The sequence below is a fragment of the Belonocnema kinseyi genome, chromosome 6 (assembly GCF_010883055.1).
Source record: "Belonocnema kinseyi isolate 2016_QV_RU_SX_M_011 chromosome 6, B_treatae_v1, whole genome shotgun sequence".
Classification (NCBI taxonomy): domain Eukaryota; kingdom Metazoa; phylum Arthropoda; class Insecta; order Hymenoptera; family Cynipidae; genus Belonocnema; species Belonocnema kinseyi.
Genome location: NC_046662.1, coordinates 35,484,004 through 35,509,562, shown reverse-complemented (window position 1 = coordinate 35,509,562; position 25,559 = coordinate 35,484,004). Strand labels below are relative to the sequence as shown.

Genomic DNA, 25,559 nt, shown 5'->3' with positions numbered 1-25,559 from the left:
ATGGGTCTTTCACCCATCTATAAGAAAATTTGACAAAAACTTTTAAATTAAAAAAAATTTAAAAATTTAAAAAATGCTCCCAATTTTTTAATTATGGTTCGAAATATCTGATTAACGAACCTAGCCTTCATTTTGGGTACCTTCAGAAGTGTATCAAAAGCGGACTCGATTGGACAAATCCTTCAAAAGTTAGCGTGGCTAAAACATTCAGGTAACCATATATACAGACATACAGACATACAGACATGAAGACATACAGACAGACACCAATGAAATTTTATGATTTTCGGATTCTGTGAGTGCCAAAAATTAAAGATCCGTTAAAAACCAGAGATCGAAAATTTGGACGATTACATTACATTCTCAGGAATGAGAATGTAAAAAATATGTTGAAAGTAACATTTGATGGTAGAATCCATTTATTTTCAGCATGTTGTAGTCTAAATTGAATTTCAATTAATTCAAATTACATAGACAGTAGAAAATTAGCGTCACGATTATTGGGACGTTTACCTTAGTTCAATTTGCAACCAAAGAGATAAATTTTCAACTTAATTGAAGCAACTTCAACAAACTTATTTTTTAACAAAGTTGTTCAATGGGGTGGTCCAATTCCCCTCCCCCCCCACCTCGAATTCCCGTCCTTATCGTCCCGAAATTCTGTAAATTCTGTAAATTTCATTCAGAATCGTCAATATTAGGTGAACCCAGTTGCAACTTAACATTTCTTTCCACAATTAGCCATAGAATACGATTAAAATATTACGTTTTGAATATTACCCCCATAAGTCTGTTTAGAGTCTCGAAAAACCCCATAATGAAAAACTAGGCTTTGCGAGTTTCTGGCACTAATTATGATTTTTTTCTTCGGTTTTTCTAAATTAAAATTGTTATTATTGTTCTTAGCAATTGTCTCTCAGAATGAATTTTTAATTTTTAATTTAAGTGAGGTATTAGTTAATTAATTTGAAAAAATGGTTTAAAAAATTTATTATTATCGGTAATAATATTCTCTAGAATAAGTCTAGAAAATTACAATTTTTTCGAAAATTTTCCAGTTTTTGTCCAATTTTTATTTAGAGCGAGGTGATAGTTAATTAAAAAAAGTTAATTGTTTAAACAATTTATTATTATTGTTAATACTATTCATTTTGAGTAATCCTAGAAAGTTGCGGTTATTTCTGAAATTTTCAACTCATAGTCTACTTTTCACTTGAAGTGAGTCAATAATTAATTCAATTTAACAAAAATAATTATTAATATGAATCATTATTGCCTATAACTATCTTCTTCTTTATTAATGGCAGATAGTTGCAGTTTCTTCTGAATTCTTGAACTTTTTACTCACTTTTTACTTAGCAAAGTAATCAATAATGTAAGTTAACAAACAAAATCGTTTAAACAATTTATTATTGTTTATAACTATCTTTATGTTGATAAGTGCGAAAAATTTGTTGTTTACGCTTCGATCCCCCCTAACCAGTCCAAGGCTATTTGAAGGCAACCCTCGACAGTTAACTGAAAGCGAGAGTTTGGTGTATTTAAAGAAAATTAATTTAAATAAAGAATCTATCTTAGACAAGAGAATAAAACAAAGAATGGAATAATTAGGTGCATGTGGGAGGATATATGTTGAGCTTCAATCCGATGCAGCTAATATTAACGATTCTGAATAAAACGTACAAAAACGTATTTTTTTAATGGGAAATACGTGTTAAGCTTCATGGGGTTTGCGCCGCCTCTTAATATAAGAAAAAAATGGATTTACAGTGAAACTCTTCAATAGCCCTCCCTACTATAACCCTTCTGAGAATTGACGCCGCGCCGCTTGTTGGTGTAACAGGTGCTGCGCGGGGTGCGCGGGATCTGCGGCTGTCACTCAGGGGAGCAGACAAGCGTGAACAAACAAAAGCGAAGCAGCCTATAATGAGTTAGTTGCCACCCACCGTCGGCCCCGAAATCGACGCTATATAAGAGTTTCACTGTATTTTTGTGTGGATTCGAAAAAATTCCCAGGCGATACACATACAAATTCGAAGAAAAAAAATTTTAATGTACTTTTGGACCACCCTATTGTTAAACCTTCAACGAAGTAGTTCACCTTTCCATCAGAAAAGAAGAATTTCAGCAAAATAGTTGAATCCTCATCCAAAAAAGAAAATTTTTAAGAAAAGAGCTGTGTGCTTATTCAAAAAAGATTAAATGACAACTAAAACAGATACACTTTGAAACGAAAAACATGAATTTGCTAAAAATAAAATCTTCAACCAAGACAGATTTCAGGTGAACTTTAAACACCAAAGTATAAATTTAAAAAAAAATTAACTTTGAACTAAAATATTTGAATTTTCAACCCAGACAGAAGTATTTTCAACAAAGCAGTAGAATTTATAACCAAAAAAGATGAATTTCGAACCAAATTGTGGAATTTCCAACCTAATAATAAAAATGTTAACTAAAAATATAACCGTGAAGAGGAAGCAACTACAAAAAATATGTAAATAAGAATACAAGAAAAATAAATTACTGACATGAATATTATAATATTTATAATAACTCCTATTCCCTGACAAATTTTTCCTAACTCTTTATATTACTGAGGAACCAACATGTTTCGGGGCCAATTTAGATCCCCCCATCGGGGATTATTTATAGGACAACTACAAGGTCTGATTAATAGATTCTTATGCAAGGTAAAAATCGGACATAATACCTGTAATTAAAAACAGATAAATAAATATGTAAATTTCCCTTTATAAAGTGTGACAAAGATATAAAAGTTATTCTTTATAATAAGAGTAAAAAGCAATAATTTTAACCAATAAGGAAAACTTTGTTGCTGATCCCAATATTTAGTTTTTGTTAACTAAATAAACACCCCAATATTTTTAACGAATTGTCACAAAATATCAATAATATTTCCCTCTTTATCTCGTTATGACTTTTCTATGTTTTGTCATTATATATGTTACAGATATCATTTATAATAAATATGTTATGTCTCATTTTAGAAAGGGGAAATTCACCGTCAATGTTCGACAAACGGCGCAGGGTGGACAGTGTCGATCAATATTATCGAGCAATAGAGGTATTAATGAAAAAAGAAGCTGTTCAAAAAGAAGCTAGAGAATAAATATGACAATTAATACTTATGTAATTTTATAAAAATTAGCAATTTTGCCATATAAATTACCATGAAAAAAGACATGACCATAATGCTACTATATCAAGCACCTAAAATGGTTATAGGTTTATTACTCCTATTGATTTTTTGAACACATGAAAATCTCTCTTTCAAGCCAGGGTGATATTTGCATATATGAATAAAACATTTCTAACTTTTTTGAAATTACTTGCAATCCAACACCCTTAACTTTCAAGTGACAACAAAATCAATAGGAGTGATAAAACCAACATTTCTAGCGATGTCAATTTTCGGTTTATGGTCATTTCTTGAACAGAATTATTATCAATTGTTAAAAAATAAAAAATCTGAATTTTATGAATTATATAATTTTTTATATCTGTCAAAAATATAACGTGTGTTTAAAATATTTTAAAATTATGTTTGAAACCTTATATAGAAAAAATTTTTTTTTAATGCCAACATTTGGTTAAATATAAATTGGAGAGCCATGAAATGTCATAAACCTATACCTTTCGAATTATTATTTCAAATCTCGACGGCTTAAAATTTTAATTTTTATCAATTTTGCTACTAGCAAAAAGTAATCTTGAATCCGTTAAATATACTATATCTCTATTAAAGTAATTTTTCAATCATAATTCTGCCTCTAAAATGATTGATCCACCCCTATTGTGAAAAAAAATCCTTTTTTCGGATTAGAAGATGAACAAAATTTAATTTCAATTTTGTCAAATTCTAAATCATTAAAACTGTAAGGTGTCCTTCGAAATGAAAGAAAAAATGAAAATTTGAAACAGTAAATTACATTTTTACATTCTCATCCTGACTTAGTGGTTTTCATCAAATTTCCACGTTTCGCCCCCCCCCCCCCCCTCGCCTCCTCACTCTGAGTCAGAAAACATGATTTTTAGGATGGTATTCGTTAGCCAGCTATTTTAGATAAAAATGCAAAAAGTTGAACAATTTATCTTAACGACTTTCTTCGACAAAAAGAAAATGATCGGAGTTATAGAATTTTCATACTAAAGAAGAAAAGAATAAAACGAAAACGAACATTTTTAGCCAAACAACGTACGATATGAAAAAATTCAAGAAAAGAGCAAAGTTGCTTTTTAAAAGCTCTACAAGATTTGAAAAATGTTGATCACACAAAAAATAATGAAAAGTACAAAATTACATTCTGAGGTCAAACTAGGCACGATACGAAAAAAGACGAATAAAGAAAAATTATGCACCCAAGAAAGACCTACAAATTCGTATTTAATCCCTTATTTAAATAATGCGTAGTTTTTGTTTTAATCGTGAAAAACAACATTAAAGATCAAAATTAAATAAATACAAAATTTTGACCAAACGACAAAAGCTACGAAAAAAATAAAAACTAAAAGTTGTTCACCCAAAAAAGAGCTACTTTGTTATTAATAATTTTTTGATAAGACGCGTATTTTTGTTTTAATTGTGAAAAATGTCATTACTTATAAACAAATTGAATTTTTACAAAAAATATAAATTACAATAAAATGTTTAACAACAAAATTGTTTTTAAATTAGATCTGAAAATTTGCTCTTAAATTTTTGTTCTCACTAGACACGTGATGAGTATGTGTTCGTTAAAGTCGAAGGAGCTTTAACAAAAGAGAATTCACTAAATTTCAGTTGTCGATGGTTTGAACCTTAATTTTAAAAGTCCTTTGCAAAAATGTGGAGGATGTACGATGACCGAGCGCGTAGCGCGGGGTAAATACATTATCGGACGCAAAGCGCGAAATGTAACTATTTTGTTGAAAATTCGTTTTATTTTTGGTTGAAATCTTTTTTGGTTAAAATGTAACTGTCTGCCTAAGAAACAAACCTTCATTGGTTAATGATTAAACTATTGTATAAAAATTTCCTCTTTTGAATTGAAAATTCATTTATTTGTTTTGAAATGAACTTTTCTGTTAAAAATTCAACTGTTTTTTTGTAAAAAATGCATCTTTATGGGTTGGCTTATTTGGTTAAAAATAATCTGTTTTGATTTAAGATTCAACTAATTTGTTACAAATTCATTTTTTGAACATTCATCTCTTTCGTTGAAAATGTGAATATTTTTATTGAAAATTGTTTTGTTTTTTCTGGTAAAATGTTATTTTTTTGAACTGAAAATCCAACTATTCTGTCTAAACTGTAATAAGTTTTGATTAAGCCAAGATTTTTTATCAAATAAATCGATTCAGAAAGTAGAAAAAAAGTAGAAATTAAGTTTCAGATTTTTTGATAAATCACGATTTAATGCTTTTCTCCCCTGATAATAAAATTCCTTAAGATCTTCCAAAATCAATAGTATCTTCTGATATATGTAATTTGAAACTGAAAAAAATTAAGAAAATAGTTTGATTTTTAAAAGGAATAATTAAGTTTCTACCCAGATGGTAGAATTATGAATCAAAAGAGATAATTTCTGGAGTTTAAATACGAGAGAAGACTTTCAACTAAAAAAAATGAACTTTCATCTAATAAAGATTAAATTTCAAGACAAAAATTACTTTTAAACAAAAAAATCAAATGGGGAACCAAACCGTAGAAGTTTTAACTAAAAGAGATGGATTCCGAATCAAAATATGATAGTAGAATTTTCAATTAAAAAGAATGAACTTTCCACCGTGAAAGATGAATGAACAAAGAAATAAGATAACTTTTTAACAAAACAGTTGAATTTGTAACCAAATAATTAGCTTGTCAACAAAATAGTTGAATTTTCGAAGAAACTATGTTAATTTTGAACCAAAAATGTAATAGTAGACTTTAAATTAAAAAGACTAAATTTTCAATTAAAAATAGATCAATTTTCTTATTGGAATGTATTAATTCATTTGTTATTTTAGCGAAAAATAGAAAAAGAAGATATTGAAAGCATGGAGAGAATGATGAATTTCTGAAGACTTATAAGTGAAGATATTCTTTGCGAAGTACTTTAAAAAAATAACCTGAAAAATTTCCAGTTTTCAAAATAATTCCCGATTTTCCCGGTCAAGTCCCATCCTGAAAAAGGAAGTTTATGTCCTCAAACATAAAAGGAACTTCAGTACTTAAACGATCCACCAACACGACCTTTAAATCTAAAAAAGTCAGGTTTTCAGAAAAATTTCCGGTTTATTCATTGTTCAAAATTTCAGGCTGTATCTCGGTTTTCAGCTGATTTTCGGTTGCTTCTCTCTGGAAAAGGAAGTTTTCGTTTTTAAATATAAAGGGAACTTAAGTGTTCGAAAGATCTATTAACACCAGGTTTAAGTCTAAAAAATTCTCGACTTTTGCCCAGCGCTTAAAATTTCAGACTGACTCGCGGTTTTCCCGGTCAGTGGTTACCCTAAAAAAAAGAAGATTTCGTTCTTACATATAAAAGGAACTTTATTGCTTAAAAAATCCACCAACACAGGCTTTATATCTGAAAAATTCCCGGTTTCAAAAAAAAAAAATCCTGGCTTTTTCCCGGTTCACAAAATTCCATGCGATTTCCAGATTTTCTCGATCAGTGGCCACCCTGAAAAATTAAGTTTTCGTTTATAGATATAAAATCAACTTTTGAACTTAAACAATCCATCAACACAAGCTTTAAATCTGAACAATTTCCGGTTTTCAAACAAATTTCCAGCTTTTTCCCGGTGCTTAAAATGTCAGGCTGATTCCTTGTTTTCCAGGTCAATGACCTCCATGAAAAAAGAGGTGTACGTTCCTAACTATGAAAGGAGCTTTAATGTTTGAACGATCCAGCAATAGAAGCTTTAAATCTGAAAAATTTCAGGTTTTCAAAAAAATGTCTGGCTTTTTCCCGGTGCTCAAAATTACATGCGGTTTCCCGATTTTCCCGATCAGTCGCCACTCTGAAAAATTAAGTTTTAGTTCATAAAAATAAAAGTAACTTTTATGTTTGAACGATCCATCAACACAAGCCTTAATTCTGAAAATTTTCCGGTTTTGATACAAATTTCCGGCTTTTTCCCTGTGCTCAAAGTTTCAGGCTGATTCCTGGTTTCCCAGGTCAATGGCCATCGTGGAAAAGAAGGTTTACGTTCCTAAATATTAAACGAACTTTAATGTTTGAACGATCCATCAGCACAAGCTTTAATTGTGAAAAATTTCCGGTTTTCAAAGAAATTTCCGGCTTTTCCCCAGTGCTAAAAAATCCAGCTTGATTCTCAGTTTGGCCACCCTGAAAAGGGAACTTTTCGTTCTTAAATATAAAAGTAACTTTAGCGTTTGAACAAGCCATCAACATAAGCTTTAAATCTGAAAAAATCCCGGTTAAAAAAAAATGTTTGGCTTTTCCCCGGTGCTCAAAATTCCAGACGGATTTCCGGGTTTCCAGGTCAAAGTCCACCTTGTAAAAGGAGGTTTATGTTCCTAAATGTAAATAGACTTTAGTCTATTGTGTTTAAAATATTGATCAACATACGCTTTCAATCTAAAAAATCTCAAATTTTCCTTGTGCTTAAAATTGCAGGCTAACTGCCGATTTTCTAGGTCAGTGACCACCCTAAAGAAAGAAGTTTTCGTTCTTTATTATAAAAAGAACTTTAAAATTTGAATGATCCATCAACACCAGCTTTAAATCTGAAAATTTTCTGGTTTTCAAAAAAAAATTCCTGGTTGTTTCCCTGTGTTCAAAATTCCATGCGGTTTCCCGATTTACTCGATCACATCACCACCCTGAAAAAGGAGGTTTACGTTTCTAAATATAAAAGGAACTTTAAGTCTTTGTACGATTCATCAACACAAGCTTTAAATCTGAAAAATTCCCGTTTTTTCAAAGTAATGTTAGGCTTTTCACAAGGTTTAAAATTCCATGCGGTTTCTCGATTTTCCTGGTCAGTGGCCACCCTGCTTAATTCTATTTAAAAAAATGTATTTTCCTTTTATACTAAAAAATCACCCCTGGTTTTATAGCATCTTGGGCTGTGAAGTCTCTTTCCCTCTTCTCATTCTAAGGTCATTTTTCCCTGATAAAGCTGTACCAATGATCAGTATTGCAAATGTAGGTTCTTTCCACAAATGGTGAGAAAAGCATTTCATCGTTCTGAGGAGATTCTGCTAAGTACATAAGCTTTTCATCAGGCACACCCCATGCTTTACTTGTTGCTGGATCCGAAAGAGCGGCATGCGCGAGTTTATCGATTGACGAACCCCTATATATATTGCCGCAAAAGGTGTTGGTGGAGGCAGAACGGATTGCATGACTGTAGAAAATTGTCACGCGAAAATTACATAAAAAAGGAAGTCCGGAAAACTGATTCTCAGAAGGAACAATCTGCTTTGCGTATCAAACGCATCAATAATAAGACCCACGTAAGTTCTACACCCTTTCAAACAATTTTTTTTCGCTCCTTATGTGTGAACATTAAACCCATTATCTGTGCGGGAAATCTGACTTAATTTTAAAATTCCTTTTATCTCAAAAATGTATATTAAATCCTCAAAGACTACGTTCTTCCGCATCAATCAATATCTACCCTGGAAGTTCAACTTTGAAATTTGATCCCTTGAAATTTGATCCTTTGAACTTTGGGTCGACACCTTGTAGGTCACCATCTGTTACCTCCGTTTTCAAGTTTTTATGTATTTTATTTAACAAAAAGTATTTATGTGAAACTAAAAAAGTGATAACGATTGTATTCTTAATATATTACGATAAATATGTAAGTTTATAATTTTTTTTTATTTAAAGTGTTATGTTTTGAGAAAAGTATTTTTATTTGAGAAAAAAAATTGAATGGATAAATAAAAATAAGAATTTTTTCGCTTTGAGTGTAATATGTAATTTGCAGGATAATTTACTTTTCTACTGGCATATCCAGCATCTATAGAAGTGATCAATACTAGGTGCATTAGGTAATAGAAAAATACCTATAATAAACGGCATTTTCCATGAATAGACCTTTTCGAACATTTTAAATTAGGAGAGATGAAGTAATAAAAATAAAGCTTTTTTTGCATTTATTGCAAAGTTGATTTGGATGATTTGATCGTAAATCCCTACGGCGTCGTACTTGTTGCGTCGACAAATGGAAGCGCTGCTCCAGCGAAAACACAACTTAATTGGATTTTCATGATTGAATATAACTTCTGTGCTCTACATCATATATATAATTACAAACTATATCATAGCAAGTCGTTTGAAAATCAACTTTATTATACGCTTCAAGTAAAAAACAATTTTTATTTTTGCCACTATGATTACAATTTTTATGTGTGAACATAATCAATCTTTTTTCAATATTTCGATTTGAAGAGACAAATAGTTTTTTAAACAAACTAAAAATTTTGAGTGACTATTTATTTTTTAATTTATTTGTTTTTAAGGTTAAATATAAATATAATTTTCCTAAAATTATTCAGAAATTTAAAAAACATTTTTGAAGAGTTTAGATAGGTCTAATAAAAATTTCAATAAAAACGTTAATTTTCAAACAAACTCAGCGAAAATTTGACATATAAGTTGATATTTCAATCAAAACAGATTTTAATTTTAAGCAAAAATCAATTGGCTTATCAAAATAAGACGAGTTTTTAACAAAATAAATGAATCCTCAATGAAAATATATTAATTTTCAATAAAAATTTACACGTTTAATAGAAAAAGTTTTTTTAGCTAATACAGACAAAAAATGCCAAAAAAATGTTGAATTTTCCACCAAATAGTTAAACTTTCGTACAAAAAAGATCAATTTCAAACACAAATAGTTGCATTTGCAAGAAAAAAAATTTTTTTTTGAAAAACAATTGAATTTCCAACAAGAAAGTTGTAGTTGTTCAACCAAAAAAATATTAATTTTTAACAAAATAGTTGAACCCCCAACTAAATCAGACTAATCATTAACCAGAGTTGAATTTTAAGGCGACTGACGGTAATATAAAATCCAGGCTCTGAGTCAGGGGCGTTTGAACCGTTTCCAGTGAATTTGACTGTGTGGTAAAAAATATTTTGATTTTTTTTTTAATACAAAGACAAGGGTAGATTAAATATTTAACGAAAATGATGAGAAAGTTTCCTGTTACACGTTAAAATAAATGTGTTTTTCCTGCTCTTCTCACTATTCTCACAAAAACACTGCACGTTAACTCTTTAAGTGGCAGCAGACACTTTTGTGTATATAGCGCATAACGCACATTGCACAGTTTCAGAACCAGACATGCAAAGAAGTGATTTTACAGAAAACACTTACTTGTATAAATATTAGATGCTAGAAAAACACAGTTTTCACCATTCTCATGTCAACACTTGACAGCTTGAGGTTGGGATCTCTCTTTCTACCATGTGAGATAGACAGAGACAATCCGATTGTGTTCAAATAACAGTATTCTTTCCAGGTTAGAATGCGGTTGCACCAAAAAGAATTTTCAACAAAAAAGTCCATTTACAATTAAATAATCGAATTTTCAACTAAATTGATCAATCTTCAACCAAAAAAGATGAATGCTTAAATAAACATGTAATAGTTGGTATATCATCTAAAAGATACTTTTATTTTTAATTAAAAACATTTAAATTTAACTGAAAAAATTTCAACAATGTAGTAGAATCTACAATCGAAACTGACTAATTTTATGCCAAGAAGACAAATTTTCAAAAAATTGATGAATTTTCTACCAAGTAGTTAAATTTTTAACAAGAAAAGATACATTGACGAAAAATAGCAATTTTTTATAAAAATTGAAATAGTTAGAATTTTAGTTAAACAAATTATTTTAAACAGTGAAGTTCAATTTTTAACCAAATACATGAATTGTTTACCAAGAAGATTAACTTTATACCAAAAATGACAAATTCTCAACTAAATAAAATATATGGATTTTCAACTAAAAAGGATAAATTCTTAACCAAAAATAAAATAGTTACATTTTTTCTTTAAAAAAAAATTTTCATTAACAAAGCGAATTTTCAAGAAAATAGTTAAATTTTCAAAAAAAGAGATGAATCTTAAAAAAAAAAAATAATAATTTTGAACAAAGCAGTTCAACTTTCAATTAAGTGCAGTTAAATAATTTTCAACCTAAAAAGAAGAATTCTCAACGAAAAATGTAATAGTTGATATTCCAACTAAAAAAGATTTCAATTATAAAACAAAAAAAGTTTAATTCTACCAGAAATACGAGTTTTTATTAAAAAAATTGAATCCTCAACCAAAACAGATTAATTTTAAACCATACAGTTGGAGTTTTAATTTAAAATGACGAAATTTCTACCAAAAGAGATGAAGTTTTAAACCAAGAAGACGAATTTTCAAACCGGGAGTTGAATTTTTAACTATGAAAGATTTAGTAGTTAAGAAATAAAATAAATTTTAACTAAAGAGGTGAATTTTTAACTAAAACGATAAATCTTTAACCACAAAATAAATACATATTTAATAAACTAGTTCAACTTTTAACCAAGTAGTTGAATTTACAAAAAAAAAAATGTATTCTCTTGAAACCTTCCAAAATTCTTAAAAAGCTTCTAAATTTTCTGTTTAAAATCTTCAGAAACCTAATTACTTTTTTGGAATTAAAAAAATAATTCAAGTTGAAATATATTTCTAAATCATTAAAAAAATCTTAATATCTCTCAAATTTACTTGATTTTTTTCTACTATTTTATAATATTGCAAAATTGCCAAATTTTGCGTTGAAATAATCTTCTGCATTCTTTTAGGAAATTTTAGGAAATTATTTTAAATATTTTGAAATTTTCTCAATATTTATATTATTGTTTAATCTTTTTGAAATACTTCAATTTTCCTTTAAAAATTTCAAATCCCTCAGATTCTCTTTCGACACATTCTAAAATCCTATCTTATCTTATCTCATTTCCGGTGCGGACCATTTTTTACGTGTGCCATAATTTCCTTTTTCACATCTCATTAAAATTGTGAAGAAGTTTCCAAATTTTTGTAGGGTAGCAACATCTTAAGAACATAATTATTTCCCAACATTAAACTATTATTTACAATTGAAATTTTCTCTTTTGTCCATAATGTTTTAAACATTTAGAAATAAATTTGATTAAAAAATAAAATTACTTATTTGCATATTTTGACCTAAGAAACAACAAAACAATATTTCTTTAAACATTTTCTTATATTTGGAAAATGCAATTGTTACAGTTATTGAAATAATTAGGTACTATGTATATCAAAACTTGTCATAAAGAACCTTGAAAAATATTTATTAAAAAGTTTTAAAAAATTGAAACTTTTTTATAGCATAAATATTTTATGTAAATAGCTCATATTGACGCATCCATTCAGCACCGTTCCACTTTATGTCAAAATATATTGCATTTTTAACAAAGTAGGTGAATTTTCATCCGGAAAATATTTGCTGTCAAAATAGATGAGTTTTTTAACCCAAAAAGACAAATTCTCAACAATAGTAAAATAATTTCTTAACCAAATTTCAGAACTAATATAATTATAATAACATATTTATAATATAATTAATTAATTTCTTAACCAAAAGTCGCAGAATTTTCAAGCCAAAAAGGCGAAATTGTTAAAAGATAGTGGAATTTTCAACCCAGATGGATGACTTTTCTACCCTAAACGGTGAATTTTCTACCAAAAGAATGAGTTTTTAACAAAGTAATTGAATTTTCAACCAAATATGTGAGATACTAATAAAGAAATATGAATTTTGAACTAAATAATTCGATTTTAAACTAAAAAAGATTTTTTAAAACTAAAAATGGAATTTTTCAAATTCTTAGTTTAATAAGTTAATTTTTTAAACAAAACCAATTTTCAACCTGTCGAAATACACCGAAAAAGACGAATTTTTAAGCAAATAGCTTAATTTTCTACCGAATTGTTAAACTTTCAAGCCAACGAGACGTTGTCTCGTGAATCAATTGTAAATTTTTAAAAAAATTAGTTAAACTTTAAACCAAGCACTTGATTCTTCAATCAAAAATAATTTTCAACTAAATAATTGAATCCTCAACCAAAACAGTTCATTTTCAACCGAACACTTGAATTCTCAACCAAAAAGGATTAGTTTTCAATCAAGAAATATGAATCTTTAAACAAAAGGACGAAATTTTAACAAAACAGTTGAATTTTTTACCAAAAACGATGACTATCAAAATAGTTGAATTTTGAACTTACAATAAAGTTGCCACCGAATAATTAAAAATATTAAACACAAAAAATTTAAATTTAACTAAAAATAAATCAATTTTCAAGCCAAAAAGTTGAATTTTTTAGATGACAGCTGAATTTTCAACGCGAAATGTTGAATTCTCCACAAAAAAGTTCATTTTCAACCCAGAAAGATAGTTTTTCTATCATAAATGATGGATTTTCTACCAAAAGACAATTTTCACACAAAATTGTTGAATTCTCAAACATATAGATGAATTCTCAACCAAGAAAAATGAATTTTTAACCAAATAGTTGAATTTTCATCTAAAAAAGACTTATTTTACCAAAAATAGAATAGTTAAAATGTTCAGTTTAAAAAATTAATTTAAACAACAACAAATTCCGATCGTGTCGAATTACACAAAAAAGACAAATTTTTAACAAAATAATTGAATTTACAAGCAAGCATATGAATTTTCACCAAAAAAGATGACTTTGCTACTACGAAAAGTTAATTGTTAACCCAAAAGCACGAATTTTGAACCACACAGTTGAGTTTTCTATCCAAAAATGTTACCTTATCCGAAACAGTTCAATTTAAAGCTAGAAAAGAGAATTTTTAACCAAATGGGTGAAATATTGATACCAAAAACATTAAAAGTCAACCAAAAACAGTTGAATTTTTAAGCTAGAAAGACGAAATTTTGAGAAGATAATCGAATTTTTGACCTGAAAAAATGAATCTTAAAAAAAGTTCATTTTCAGCCCAGCAAAATTAGACCATAATTGAAGAATTTTCTACCCAATGACAAATTTTTAACAAAATACATAGTTGAATCCTCGAACATATAGATGAATTGTCAATCAAGATGATTTTTAAAGCAAATAGTTGAACTTATAACTAGAAATGGGTTTTTTAACATAAAAAATGGAAGTCACAGTTTTTAGTTTTAAAAAATAAGAAAAAGAAAAGAATTTTTAACCTGTAGAATTAAACCAAAAAATATGAATTTTATACTAAATAGTTACATTTCTTACCAAATTGTTGAATTTTCAAGCAAAACGGACTTTAATCTTTAATCCGAGTATGTAGTTAATTTTTTATTGAAAAAATAAGAATTTTTGAAAGAAAAGTAAAATCCTCAAGGAAAACAAATTAATTTTCCACCAAAAAGGATTAGTTATAAAACTTCTATGAAAAAGAGGTATTTTCTACACAATACATTATTTTTTAGTCAAATTGTTGAATTTTAAAGTAGAAAAGACCAATTTTCAATTCAAAATATCATGTTCCAAGAAAAAATGGAATATTTCAGTTTAAAATATTATTTCTTAATGGCAAAAAAAAAACGAATTTTCAACAAAACACTTAAAAGAAGTATAATTTTTGACCAAAAAAATATGCTACCTTTGCTTATCAATGCTATTATTTAGTAATGATAATTTATAAATAAAAAATGTTAGTATTTACGAGTTTTAAAACGTTCTTTAATGAATTAATAGGTCTATTAAAATAAATCTACCATTTGTTTAGCGCATCATAAATGCAACAATTTTATTTTTTTACAATGGGTAGTATAGCCTATAATTCACCAAATATACCGAAAAAACTAATAAACTTTTTGTTCATTTAGACTACCCTAATTCTGTTAGAATTCCATGCAATTCATCGTTTTTTGCTGAATATAAAATAATTTCTCCCCTTCGGGGCTATTCAATAACTAAGTTATCAGCTTAGATGCCCTTGCAGCGATATTTTTTAAATAATAAATTAATAAGTTTGAAAATCATTTTCATATTTGAGACTTAAATGCAAACTAAATTAATAGAACTCAATTCGAAAATTTAACTTTTGTTGTGAAAAATAATTATTTTTTATAAAAAGTTTATTATTATATTTTTGACTCGGGATTCATCTAGCTTGATTAAAAATTCAACTATTTAATTGAAAATTGAACTATTTTTTAACTTTTTTTTGTCAAGAATGAATTATTTTAACTGAAAATTAAATATTCAACTTTTGGTGAAAAATTTATTTTTAAATTGGAAAATTGATCTTCTGTAGTGGAAATTTTAACTTTTTGGTTAAAAATTCATGTTCTTTTTTTAAAAATTAGTCTTATTGGTTGAAAATTAATCCTTTTTGGTTAAAATTTCACCAATTTGGTAGAAAATTAAACTCTTTGATTACACATATTTTCAGATTAAAAATTCAACTCTTTTGTAGATATTTTGTCTCATTGGCTTCAAAATTCAACAATTGCGTTTAAAAATCATGAACGTTTATAATTTAAACATTTTTTTTAGTTTGTAAGCATAACTCTTCTGTTTGAAATGCATCTTTTTATGTCGAACATTAATATTAGATTGAAGATTCAAATTTGTTGTTAAAAATTAATCATTTTACTGAAAATATAACAATTTCGTTTTTGGTTGAAAACTTATCTTTTTATTTGAAAATTAAACTATTTGGTTGAAAATTCGTAAATTTTCTTGAAAAATATCTTTTGTTAGATAATTTGTCTTTGTAGGTTATAAGAATTCTATTGTTCGTGCTAAAAGTTAAAGTATTTTATTGAAAATTCCAGTATTTTGTTAAAGTCATCTTTTTTTGGTAAACAATTAAACTGTTTTGTTGAAAATTTGTCCTTCTGGATCGAAAATGTAACTGTTTACGGTTGAATTTGAATCTTTCTTGTTTGAAAATTCGACCATTGGGTTTGAAATTTACTTCTGTATGTTGAACATGCACCTCTGTTGGTTGAAAATTTAACTATTTGGTTAACATTTCTATTATTTTGTTACAAACTTCTTTATTTCATTTTGAACTTCATTATTCTATTGAAAATTTAGCTATGACGATAACGCCATTTTCTTTCAACGAAAAAATGCAGAATAAACGTTATATCCGTGTTTAGCCAACGGTTATGTTACTTCCCGGGTAGGGGGGAGGGTCAAAATTAGAAAAAAATGTATAACGTACTTTATGGACAGTCCCTTATAAAAAAAATTAGAGCGATATACAGCCCATTTAAACAAAATAATCAAAAATGCTATCTGATTCCACATTTTAAAAAAATTAATAAATATAAAAATAGTAAGTATAATTTTTCTAAAGGTATAAAGTTGAATCATAGGTACTATTCAATTCTTATTGCAATTTTTAGTCAATCTAATTGATCAATAACTATTTTTATTCTTCAAAAGATTCTTTTATGATGAAGATTTTTTCCTTGATTTTTTTTCTGAAATAATTAAAATTTTTTAAACTAACCAAACCTTTATAGTATTTTTCAAGGAATAAAATCAATGCATAAACGTGAAACTCTTCTATAGCGCCGATGTTGGGACTGACGTTGTATGGGAACTAACTCATTATAGCCCGTACCGCTTTTGTTTGTTCACGCCTGAGTGCTCGCCTGTGTGACAACCGTAGACCCCGCGTAGCTTCTACAATCGCCGCAAACAGCCCGTTGCGGCACCGCAAGCAAGCACCGCAACCGTCTCGCGTGATCTCGCGTCGGATGTCAGAGGACCAATCAAAGCGTTTCATCACATAACCTCGTACAACCACACGTTTGTGGCATCGTCGACACTGAGTTCGAGTGATTTTGCTTTGCATTTGACTGGATTTTTTTGTTGGTTTGGTGTGTTATGTGAGAAACATTTAAAAGCATCTAAATTAAAGAAAAAATTTGCAAAAGAGCAAATTGCGGGTCAGAGGGATCCATTGTAGGGGCGAAAAATATTTGACTGTCAAAGCACGACGAGAAAACAATTCATTTAATAGTAAGCTCTGATTGGCTGCCGTAACAGAGCCACTCGCGAACACTGTAGACGGCTATTTCTTACGTTACGATGCCGCATCGTATCGCTGAGTCTTGCGGCGCCGCAACGAGCTATTTGCGGCGATTGTGTCAATTCTCGGAAGGGCTATAGAAGGGAGGGCTATTGAAGGGTTTCACTGAATATTTATATCACAAAATTAACTAAAAATTTTAACTAATACATTTTTCTCAATTTTATCCATATTAGTTAAAAAATAGCAAAGTTTTGAATTGAACTGTGTGCAGTAAACATTCTTAAAGTATCGATTAACATGATGAAAGATACAATTTGAAATCTCTGGGAAAATCAGATAAGTTTTAGATTCTCTAAATGAGTGTAAATTTAAATAAAAGACATAAACATGTTGAGTTATTTTTAAAGTTCCCTTTCGCAAAATCAATATTTTAACTTTCTTCTTCAAGCTACAAAGAACTTCACTCAGTTGACTTCAAATTAAAACCCCTTTTAAGTTGAAATATTAACTACTACATTTTTTGTTGGGAATTAATTTTTTTGTTTGACTGATAAACAATTTGATTTAAACTTGAATTATTTTGTTAAAAATAATTCTTTTTGTATTAAAAATTTAATTGTCTTGTAGAAAATTCTTTTTTTGTTATTGAAAATTCACCAATTTGATAGAAAATTAAACTATTCGGTTTAAAATGAACTTTTTTGTTAATAAATTCAGATTGATGGTTGAAAATCTAACTATTTTGTAAAGAAAATAAACTATGCGGTTAACAATAAATGAAGTTACTTATTTCAATATTCAGCTTTTTTAAAATTCCTTTTTATAGTTAAATTTTTTTTTTTAATCAAAAAAATTGATCTATTCGATTTTCTATTTTGTTTAAAATTCGTCTGTTTCAGTTGAATTCAACTTGTTCAAAATTCGTCTATTGGTAGAAAATTAATCTTTTGGTCAAATATTCATCCTTTTTGTTTAAAAATCAAATACTTGACTTAGAGTGGAACTACTTTGTGAACTTTTGAACACTATTTGGTCGTAAATTAATTATTAGGTTGAAAAATAATATTTTTGGATTGAAAATTAAACTATTTTGTAAGAATAAAAACTATGTGGTTAACATTTAATCTATTTATATGGAAATTTAACTGTTTTATTAGAAATTAGTTTTTTTTATTATAAATTAATTAATTTACCTGAAAATTTAACTATTCCATTTTTGATTGAACATTTATCCTTTACAAGTGGAAAATTGAACTATTTCGTACATTTATTATTATTATTTTTTTTAATATTCAACTATTTTGTTAAAAATTCTTCTTTTGGCAGAAAATTAATCTTCTTGGTTGAAAATTCAGCTTTCTGGTAAAATATTTAAATATTTTGTTGAAATTAAAATCATATTGTTGAAAATACAATTTTTTTCTTAAAATCGTTATGATTTGTCGAAAATTAAATTGTTCGGTTGAAAATTCGTCCTTTTGGACTTGAAATTGATCTTTATGGGTAAAAAAAGTCATCTTTATTGGTTGTGAACTCATCGCTCTTGGACAAGAATCAACTTCATTCTCGCAAATTCAACTATTTGAGTCAAAAATTCAACTGTCTTCTGAAAATGTGTATTTTTGGTTTGAAAATTAAGAATTCAATAAACAGTTGAATAATATTTTCTAACAACTTTCTTATAGTTTAAATTAATACTTAGGGCAAAAATGTGCTAAAAAAGAAAAATATGTTAAAAATAAAATTAATTCTTATCAAATAAATTTCTTATTTATAAAACTATATTTATTGAAAACTTCTATTTTGTCGGCACACTATAACTCTATGAATATTCAAGGAGCAATCTAAAAGCATTGCCCCAACTCGTCACTATAATAAAAGGGTGAAAGAAACATAATAGTGTTTTCTGAATTCTTAATGATATTCAGTTCCCCAATCCAGTAAACATTTTATGAATAGGAAAAAGAAAAATTTTATAATAAAAAATAATAATATATTTAATATATATTATAATAGAAAGAAGTATTCCGATCAACACAAATTTTGTTTTGTAGTTATATTATTTACAATACATGTCAAAATAATGACTTGCGAGATAAAGAAGTAGGCTTTTATTTTGTGATAAATTTTTTTTTGTATTTGATTAAAATATTTTGATATGAACAACTTACAGTATTTTGTAGGATCAAATGAAAATGAGATCTTCCTCTTGAGGCTATAAATAGAAAAGCAGGATTTTACTAAAAAAGCAGCCATTTCTACTGACAAAAAAGTTGTTTTAACAGATGAATCAGCCATAATCCCTAACTGAATCAAATAGTCACTTGAAATTACCGATTTTGTCAGTAGTAAAATTATTTCTAAATTAAAATTCTTTATTAAATTCCTGCATTTTAATGTTGCATTAAATGATTAATGCATTAATTATCAAAGTTAACCATAAACGACTGATTAAAACATTTAAGTTACTTTTTATAGAATTCAAAATAATTGATTTAATTAGGAAAATTAACTAATTACGTCATTCTAAGCTACAGATTTCATCAATAGAAATTATAGTTTAAAATCCACTGTCTTGATTCAATTCAACTGTCCTTCATATAAGATTAAAATCCTTTTTGGTTGAAAGATCAACTACATTTACATTTTTTGTTGAGAATTTTTTTTTTTTATTGAAAGTTTAATTACTTGGATGAAAGTTTAGCTCCTTCGATAAAAAAAGCTCATTTTTTGTTTTTTTAAATTCATAATTTTAGATGGAAACACGTTTTTTCTTAATTAATTGATTTTTTTTACTTGAGGATTCAACTATTTGGATGAAAATTCGTTTTTTTTTTCATTGAAATATCAAATAGTACATTTTTTGTTAAAAATTTGTCTTCTTTGATACAAAATTAATGTTCTTCACGAATAATGAATTTTGTTTTATTTGGAAATATAAATACTCGAGTGAATTTTTTTCGAGCTACAAATTATTTTTTAAATTTATTAAACAATTCATCTCTTCGTTTGAAAATGTAACTATTTTGTTAAAGTTAAGTTAGATTTTGTTGAAAATTAAGATTTTTCAACTAGAAATTGAATTTTTTCGTTGAAATTTTTTGTATTTTAATTGAAAATTCTTCTCTTCTTCTAAAAATTAAACTATTCTATTATTGCTTAAAAATGGACCTTTTTAGTTTAAAATTCAACAGATTGAATAATTTAAAATAATTGATTTCATCAGTGAGTCAAATTGATTAATTCGTCAGTCATCGAGTCCGCATTATTTGAATCAGACAAGATTGACTTCGAATAAGTCACTTTGACTGGTTCAAATTTACAGCATACTTTCTAAGATTTTTGTAGTTGTTAAATAAACGCAAATTTTTTATCCTAATAATAATTAATATTTTCGTCATATTTTTAAATTTGCAGTTAATTAGATAAATTAATTTTAATAATCAATCAATTAGTTACATATTTCTATGTTTATTTATTAGGATTATATGTTTGGAAATAATGTACACGTTGCAATACATCTAGTTTATTTTTGTTTAAACATTTACATTCATTATTAGAAAAAAAACTAGTATTTATTTAAATTAGTATTACTTAGTATTTATTCAAATCTGTAGAAAATTTGGTGAGATAAAATGTTTCTTCTGGTTTTTTATGTTAAACTGTATAATTGAATAGGCACGCATTATTTCAATAATGTGAAATTTCGGAATTACTTTACCAAATTCTTTTACTGTTATCAATGACTAAAGAAGTTTTAACGTCTAGAAATGCATTCTTTTAGTGACTAAACTGAAAAACCCAATCGTCAAAACGAATTAAAATTTCTTAAACGAATTAAAACTGTAAAAAAAAGTACATTTGTTGCAATGTGACTCAGTATTCTTAAATGACCGATTAATGATCATTTATAGTAAAAAAAAATTCTAAGAGCTTTAATAAATCGCAATATTACGTAAAATTCAAAGTTGGCACTTGTGGAATTTTCTTTTGGGAAACCATTAGAGTGGCTTAAACAATGAAATACGGAATTACCCTGAAACTCTTCTATTGCGCCGATTTTGGGGCTGGCGGTGGTGGGGAAATAACCTAATAGACTGCCGCTTGGGCTGAAAACGCTTTTATTTTTTGTTCATGCCTGGCAGACCTTCGCCCTCCTCACGCTCCCCTCGCAGCTCCTGTTACACCTACCAGCGGCGCGGCGTCAATGATCGGAAAGGCTATAGAAGGAAGAGCTATTGAAGGGTCTTTCTGCGACCCCTAACTATTGACCGATTTCACTTGAATTTGGAGAAGAATTTTTTAGGCATTCGTCCAAAGAAATTGAAAAAAATGTCACCATGAATAAAAAAGACCTAACCTGATATAAATATTAAGCATTAAATGAAATTAAATTTTTCCAATGAATTTATGAAAACTTAATCAATAATTTTGATGCAGGAAAATTAAGGTCATGTCGCCAATAGGGTGGTTTCTCTTCGTAATTGTGGGTATTGTGACAGCCCTTAATCCTGCGCCTCATCGCACTAACGAAGAATCTTTGAGGGGTGCCTTAAACGCAATTACCAGGAAACAGCGCTCTCTTGATCTTAATTCACGTGAATTCTACAACGATCTTCATTCATTTAAATACAGGGGAGACAACGACAGACAACGAGAAAGGCAACGCGAAGGAAATTACTTTGACGAGGAGGAAGAGGACTTAGAATTCCTCCCCTTAGGTAGAAAATAATCAAAATAAATAAACAAATAGTCGTTTTCTTGACTCTGGGAACTTTACCCTACTTTCATTTACTTATGTCTACTAGTTTTCAAGGGGAGACTGTCAATTGTGAATTTTAATTCAGGTTCATAATATTTTTAATGAAAGCTCATTACCTGAGTATTAATTTGCCAAAGCAGTAATTTAAACTTTTTCGTTGTCTATTACGTGTTCACTTCTCGCTGTCTAATATAATTTCCTTTAATAATTTTCAAAAATTATGCAAATAATAATTTTGAATGTCATTTTTCACACAAAACTGCCTTTTTTAACTTGACCATGTTTTTCGAAAAATACACCATTTTTCGTTTAAAAACCCTCGTTCATACTTCTAATTTTAAATATAATTGATGAAGATTGTGGAATAAAAAATAATAAGTAATTTTTCTGTGATGAAGGAATGGAATAAAATTATTAATTGCATCATTTTTGAAGATCGCTAAAGAAAATTATATGTATAATTGATTATAATTAACAGTTCGGAAGTTTTTCGCGAAACTCTATATTGTGTGTGGCGAATATTTCAAAGTCGATTTTCTCGAAAACGGCCAAAAAGCGCATATTGCTATTTTAGAAAATTAATGCTCAGGCAATAACCTTTCAACAAAAAAATTAGGAACCAAAACTTAAATTCACAATTCAAAATGACCCCTTGTTAGATAACTTGAAAAGGATAGTTTACAGCACAAGTTTTTTCTCTAAAAAAAGGAAATGTATTGTATATGGAATGAAAGATTATTAAAAATAATTATAATTATTTCAGAAAACGGACAGGTTGAAACGATGAGCGATGGATATCGGAATATAAACGAAAAGCAGTTGGAACGAGCTCTGGCTGACTACATCAAAAGTGAATCAATCCAAGTAAGTCTAAAATAAATTAAATTTCGAAAAATGTGTAAAATAAAATGCATTTTTTGGGTTTCATAGTTTTTGTTGGGTGTCCGTCTGTCGATCACACAATGGGACAAAACAAAATTCTGTTGATCAACCAATGTTTGGCCTACATTATTCATTCGATTTGGATGTTTTTTTTTTAATAAAAGATTTTTCAATTTTAAAAAGATATATGTGCTTGATTTTTTAACTCTTCAGAATTACCATTTTTTTTTAATACTTTGAGATTTAACAAAAAAAGGTATTATATATTTGTGAGATTATCCAGAAATAATTTCCAGTGTGTTAAAATAATTTTAAAAATTGTTAATTACGTTATAAACAATTTAATGAACAAAAGTTATTTTTCAGGATTGGCAATTTATACCTAATTCAGATCCAGATTTTTGGTATAAAATGTGAGAGAATTTAATATTTTATGACAATTAATTTAAAAAGTTTCATTTAAAAATTCAAAGATTGGGTATTCTTCAACGAATAGTCTCAATTTCTTTTACAAAATTATCTAAAAATGTCTTTTCGCTGATTCTTGCAATGATAATTAAAAAATGTATTACTTATTTAAATAATTTTCATTAAACAAATCACGGTTTGGCTATTTTTCAACGAAAGGGCTTAATTCTTTAGCGGAATCAACTAATAATGTATTTTCGATAACTATTTGCTACGATACTTAGCAAATATATAAAAATTAGTAAAGATTTAAACAATTTTCATAAACCAATACAGAATGTAGTTATTTTTTATCAAATAGGCTCACTTTTTGATGGAATCAATGAAGACAATGAAGAACAATGAAGAACAGTGGTTCATTATTTAAACAATATTCACAAACAAATTCAGTGTTTGGCTAATTTTTAACGAAAATCCAGAATTTTCGTTGAAACATAGCCAAACAGGGAAATTGTTTGTGAATATTTTTTATATAATCAACTATTATTGTCAATTTGGAATGTATCATAGCAAAAAGTTAACGTAAAAATATTCTTAGTTAATTCCGTAAAAAGTGATCCTATTTGGTGAGAAATATACAAATTCTGAATTTGTTTATGAAAATTGTTTAAATCATTATTAATTCTTTAAAATTCTCAAAGCATCGTGGTGAAGAGTTATCGAAAAGGCATTCATAGCTGATTTCGTAAAAAAGGTCTATTCATTGAATAATAGCTAAACTCTGAGTTTTTTATAAAAATTGGTAAAATAATAACTCTTATAAATTTTCAAAGTATCATAGCAAAGAATCATCGGACACTCATTCGTAAATGTCGTAAAAAACAAAATTGTGCGTATTCTTTGAAAAAAAACCCAAACTCTAAATTTATTAAAATTATTTAAATAAATAATAATTACTGTGAATTTGAAAATTATCATCGCAAAAAGTCATCAGAAAGACATTCTTGGTTGATTCCTTTTAAAAAATTGAGCGCATTTTTGATAAAATAGTCGAATTCTGAATTTGTTTACAAAAATTGTTTGACAAATTAATAATTCTGTAATTTTGTAAGGTATCATAACAAGCGGTCATCAGAAAGATATATTCTTAGTTGATTCCGTAAAAAATTAAGACTAATCCTTCAAAAATAGCTAAACTGTTAATTTGTTTATTAAAATCGTTGCATTGAGCTAAACAGTGCCAATCCCGAAACACAACTTTTGTTTATTAATTTGTTTTCAACATAATACATTTCTTTTTAATTATTCTGAATCACTAGAAATTACTTCTAGATAGTCTTGGTACAGATATAAAAACTTTTTCGATAAATATAACAACTTCGTTAAAAAATAGGATTTTGGGACTGAAGGTGGATGGGAACTAACTCATTATAACCCGATCCACTTTTGTTTGTTCACGGCTGAGTGCTCGCCTAAGTGACAACTGCAGACCCCACGCACTCTGCGCAGTTCCTCTTACACCTTCCTGCGGCGCGGCGTCAATTCTCGGAAGGGCTATAGAAGGGAGAACTATTGAAGAGTTTCACTGTAATTTTAAAACTGCGGTCATGTTCAATCAACTCCTCCTGTAGCAACCCGTTATTCCCTCTCTTGCCTACTAGGCAGCTTGAGTCCACGCGCTAAGGTCGTTGTTCAATCCGGACGCTCAATTATTCTCAAAATACTCCGATACCATAAATATATCTATTTTCGGTAGATTTCTGCTTTTGGCTTTTACAAAACCCTCCTTTCATATTTTTTCAAACAATATTTTGCGTCTTCTATTCTCGATGTGCACATAACCTAAACAAAGCATCGGCACAGAAAAATATATTTGAGAATCACTGACACATAAGCTGTGATTGGTGAAAAAACGATCCCTTTGAGGTCAAAGGGGCACTCAAATCGATATCATGATAGAAAATTCATATTTCTACATTAAATTAAAAATAGTATATATGATATATGACTTTCAAAACAACCCTATTTAGAAAGATTTCTTGAAAAAAAAAATCCAAATCAAATGAATAGTGTAGGCTAAAAATTCAATTGTCCATAGAAAAATTTTTTTGTTCTACTGTGTGCTGTACTTTTTCCTCGAGAGGGGAAGAAAGTGGCGAGGAAGGAGAGTGGAGGGGAAGCTTGGGAAGCTAGGAGGTTGGTGATGAAATTGATGGAAGTAAAGGAACGTGAGGGAAGTAGAGAAAGGGATGACTAGTGACAGAAAGCAGGGAAGTAGGAAAGAGGAAGGAATGCGGACATGGGGTGGGGGAGAAGTGAGGAAATAGGTAGGGCGGCGAAGTAAGGGGTAGGGCAAGAGGAAGTAGGGAAAGTAAAGTACTAGGGTATGGGAGGGGAAATGAAGAAAAGTAAAGGGAGGATAAGTAGGAGATGGAATAGGTTGGTAGACGAACTGGGGGGGGG

At 28.4% G+C, this 25,559-nt stretch overlaps 2 protein-coding genes across 3 annotated transcripts in view; both read left to right on the top strand.

Moving 5' to 3' along the window:
- Window positions 1-3,477, top strand: part of LOC117174835 — a 10,241-nt gene extending 6,764 nt beyond the window's left edge. For both annotated transcript variants that reach the window (XM_033364219.1, XM_033364218.1), the window contains exon 3: window positions 3,012-3,477. In XM_033364219.1, the coding sequence (XP_033220110.1) occupies window positions 3,012-3,133 (122 nt within the window). In that variant the 3' untranslated portion in view covers window positions 3,134-3,477. The remainder of the gene's footprint in view (window positions 1-3,011) is intronic.
- A 4,884-nt stretch (window positions 3,478-8,361) lies between these two features.
- The window catches only part of LOC117174448, a 42,735-nt gene continuing 25,537 nt past the window's right edge, over window positions 8,362-25,559 (top strand). The window contains exons 1-3 of the mRNA XM_033363589.1: window positions 8,362-8,470; window positions 21,485-21,765; window positions 22,570-22,670. Coding sequence (XP_033219480.1) covers window positions 21,498-21,765; window positions 22,570-22,670 — 369 coding nt within the window. The 5' untranslated portion in view covers window positions 8,362-8,470; window positions 21,485-21,497. The remainder of the gene's footprint in view (window positions 8,471-21,484; window positions 21,766-22,569; window positions 22,671-25,559) is intronic.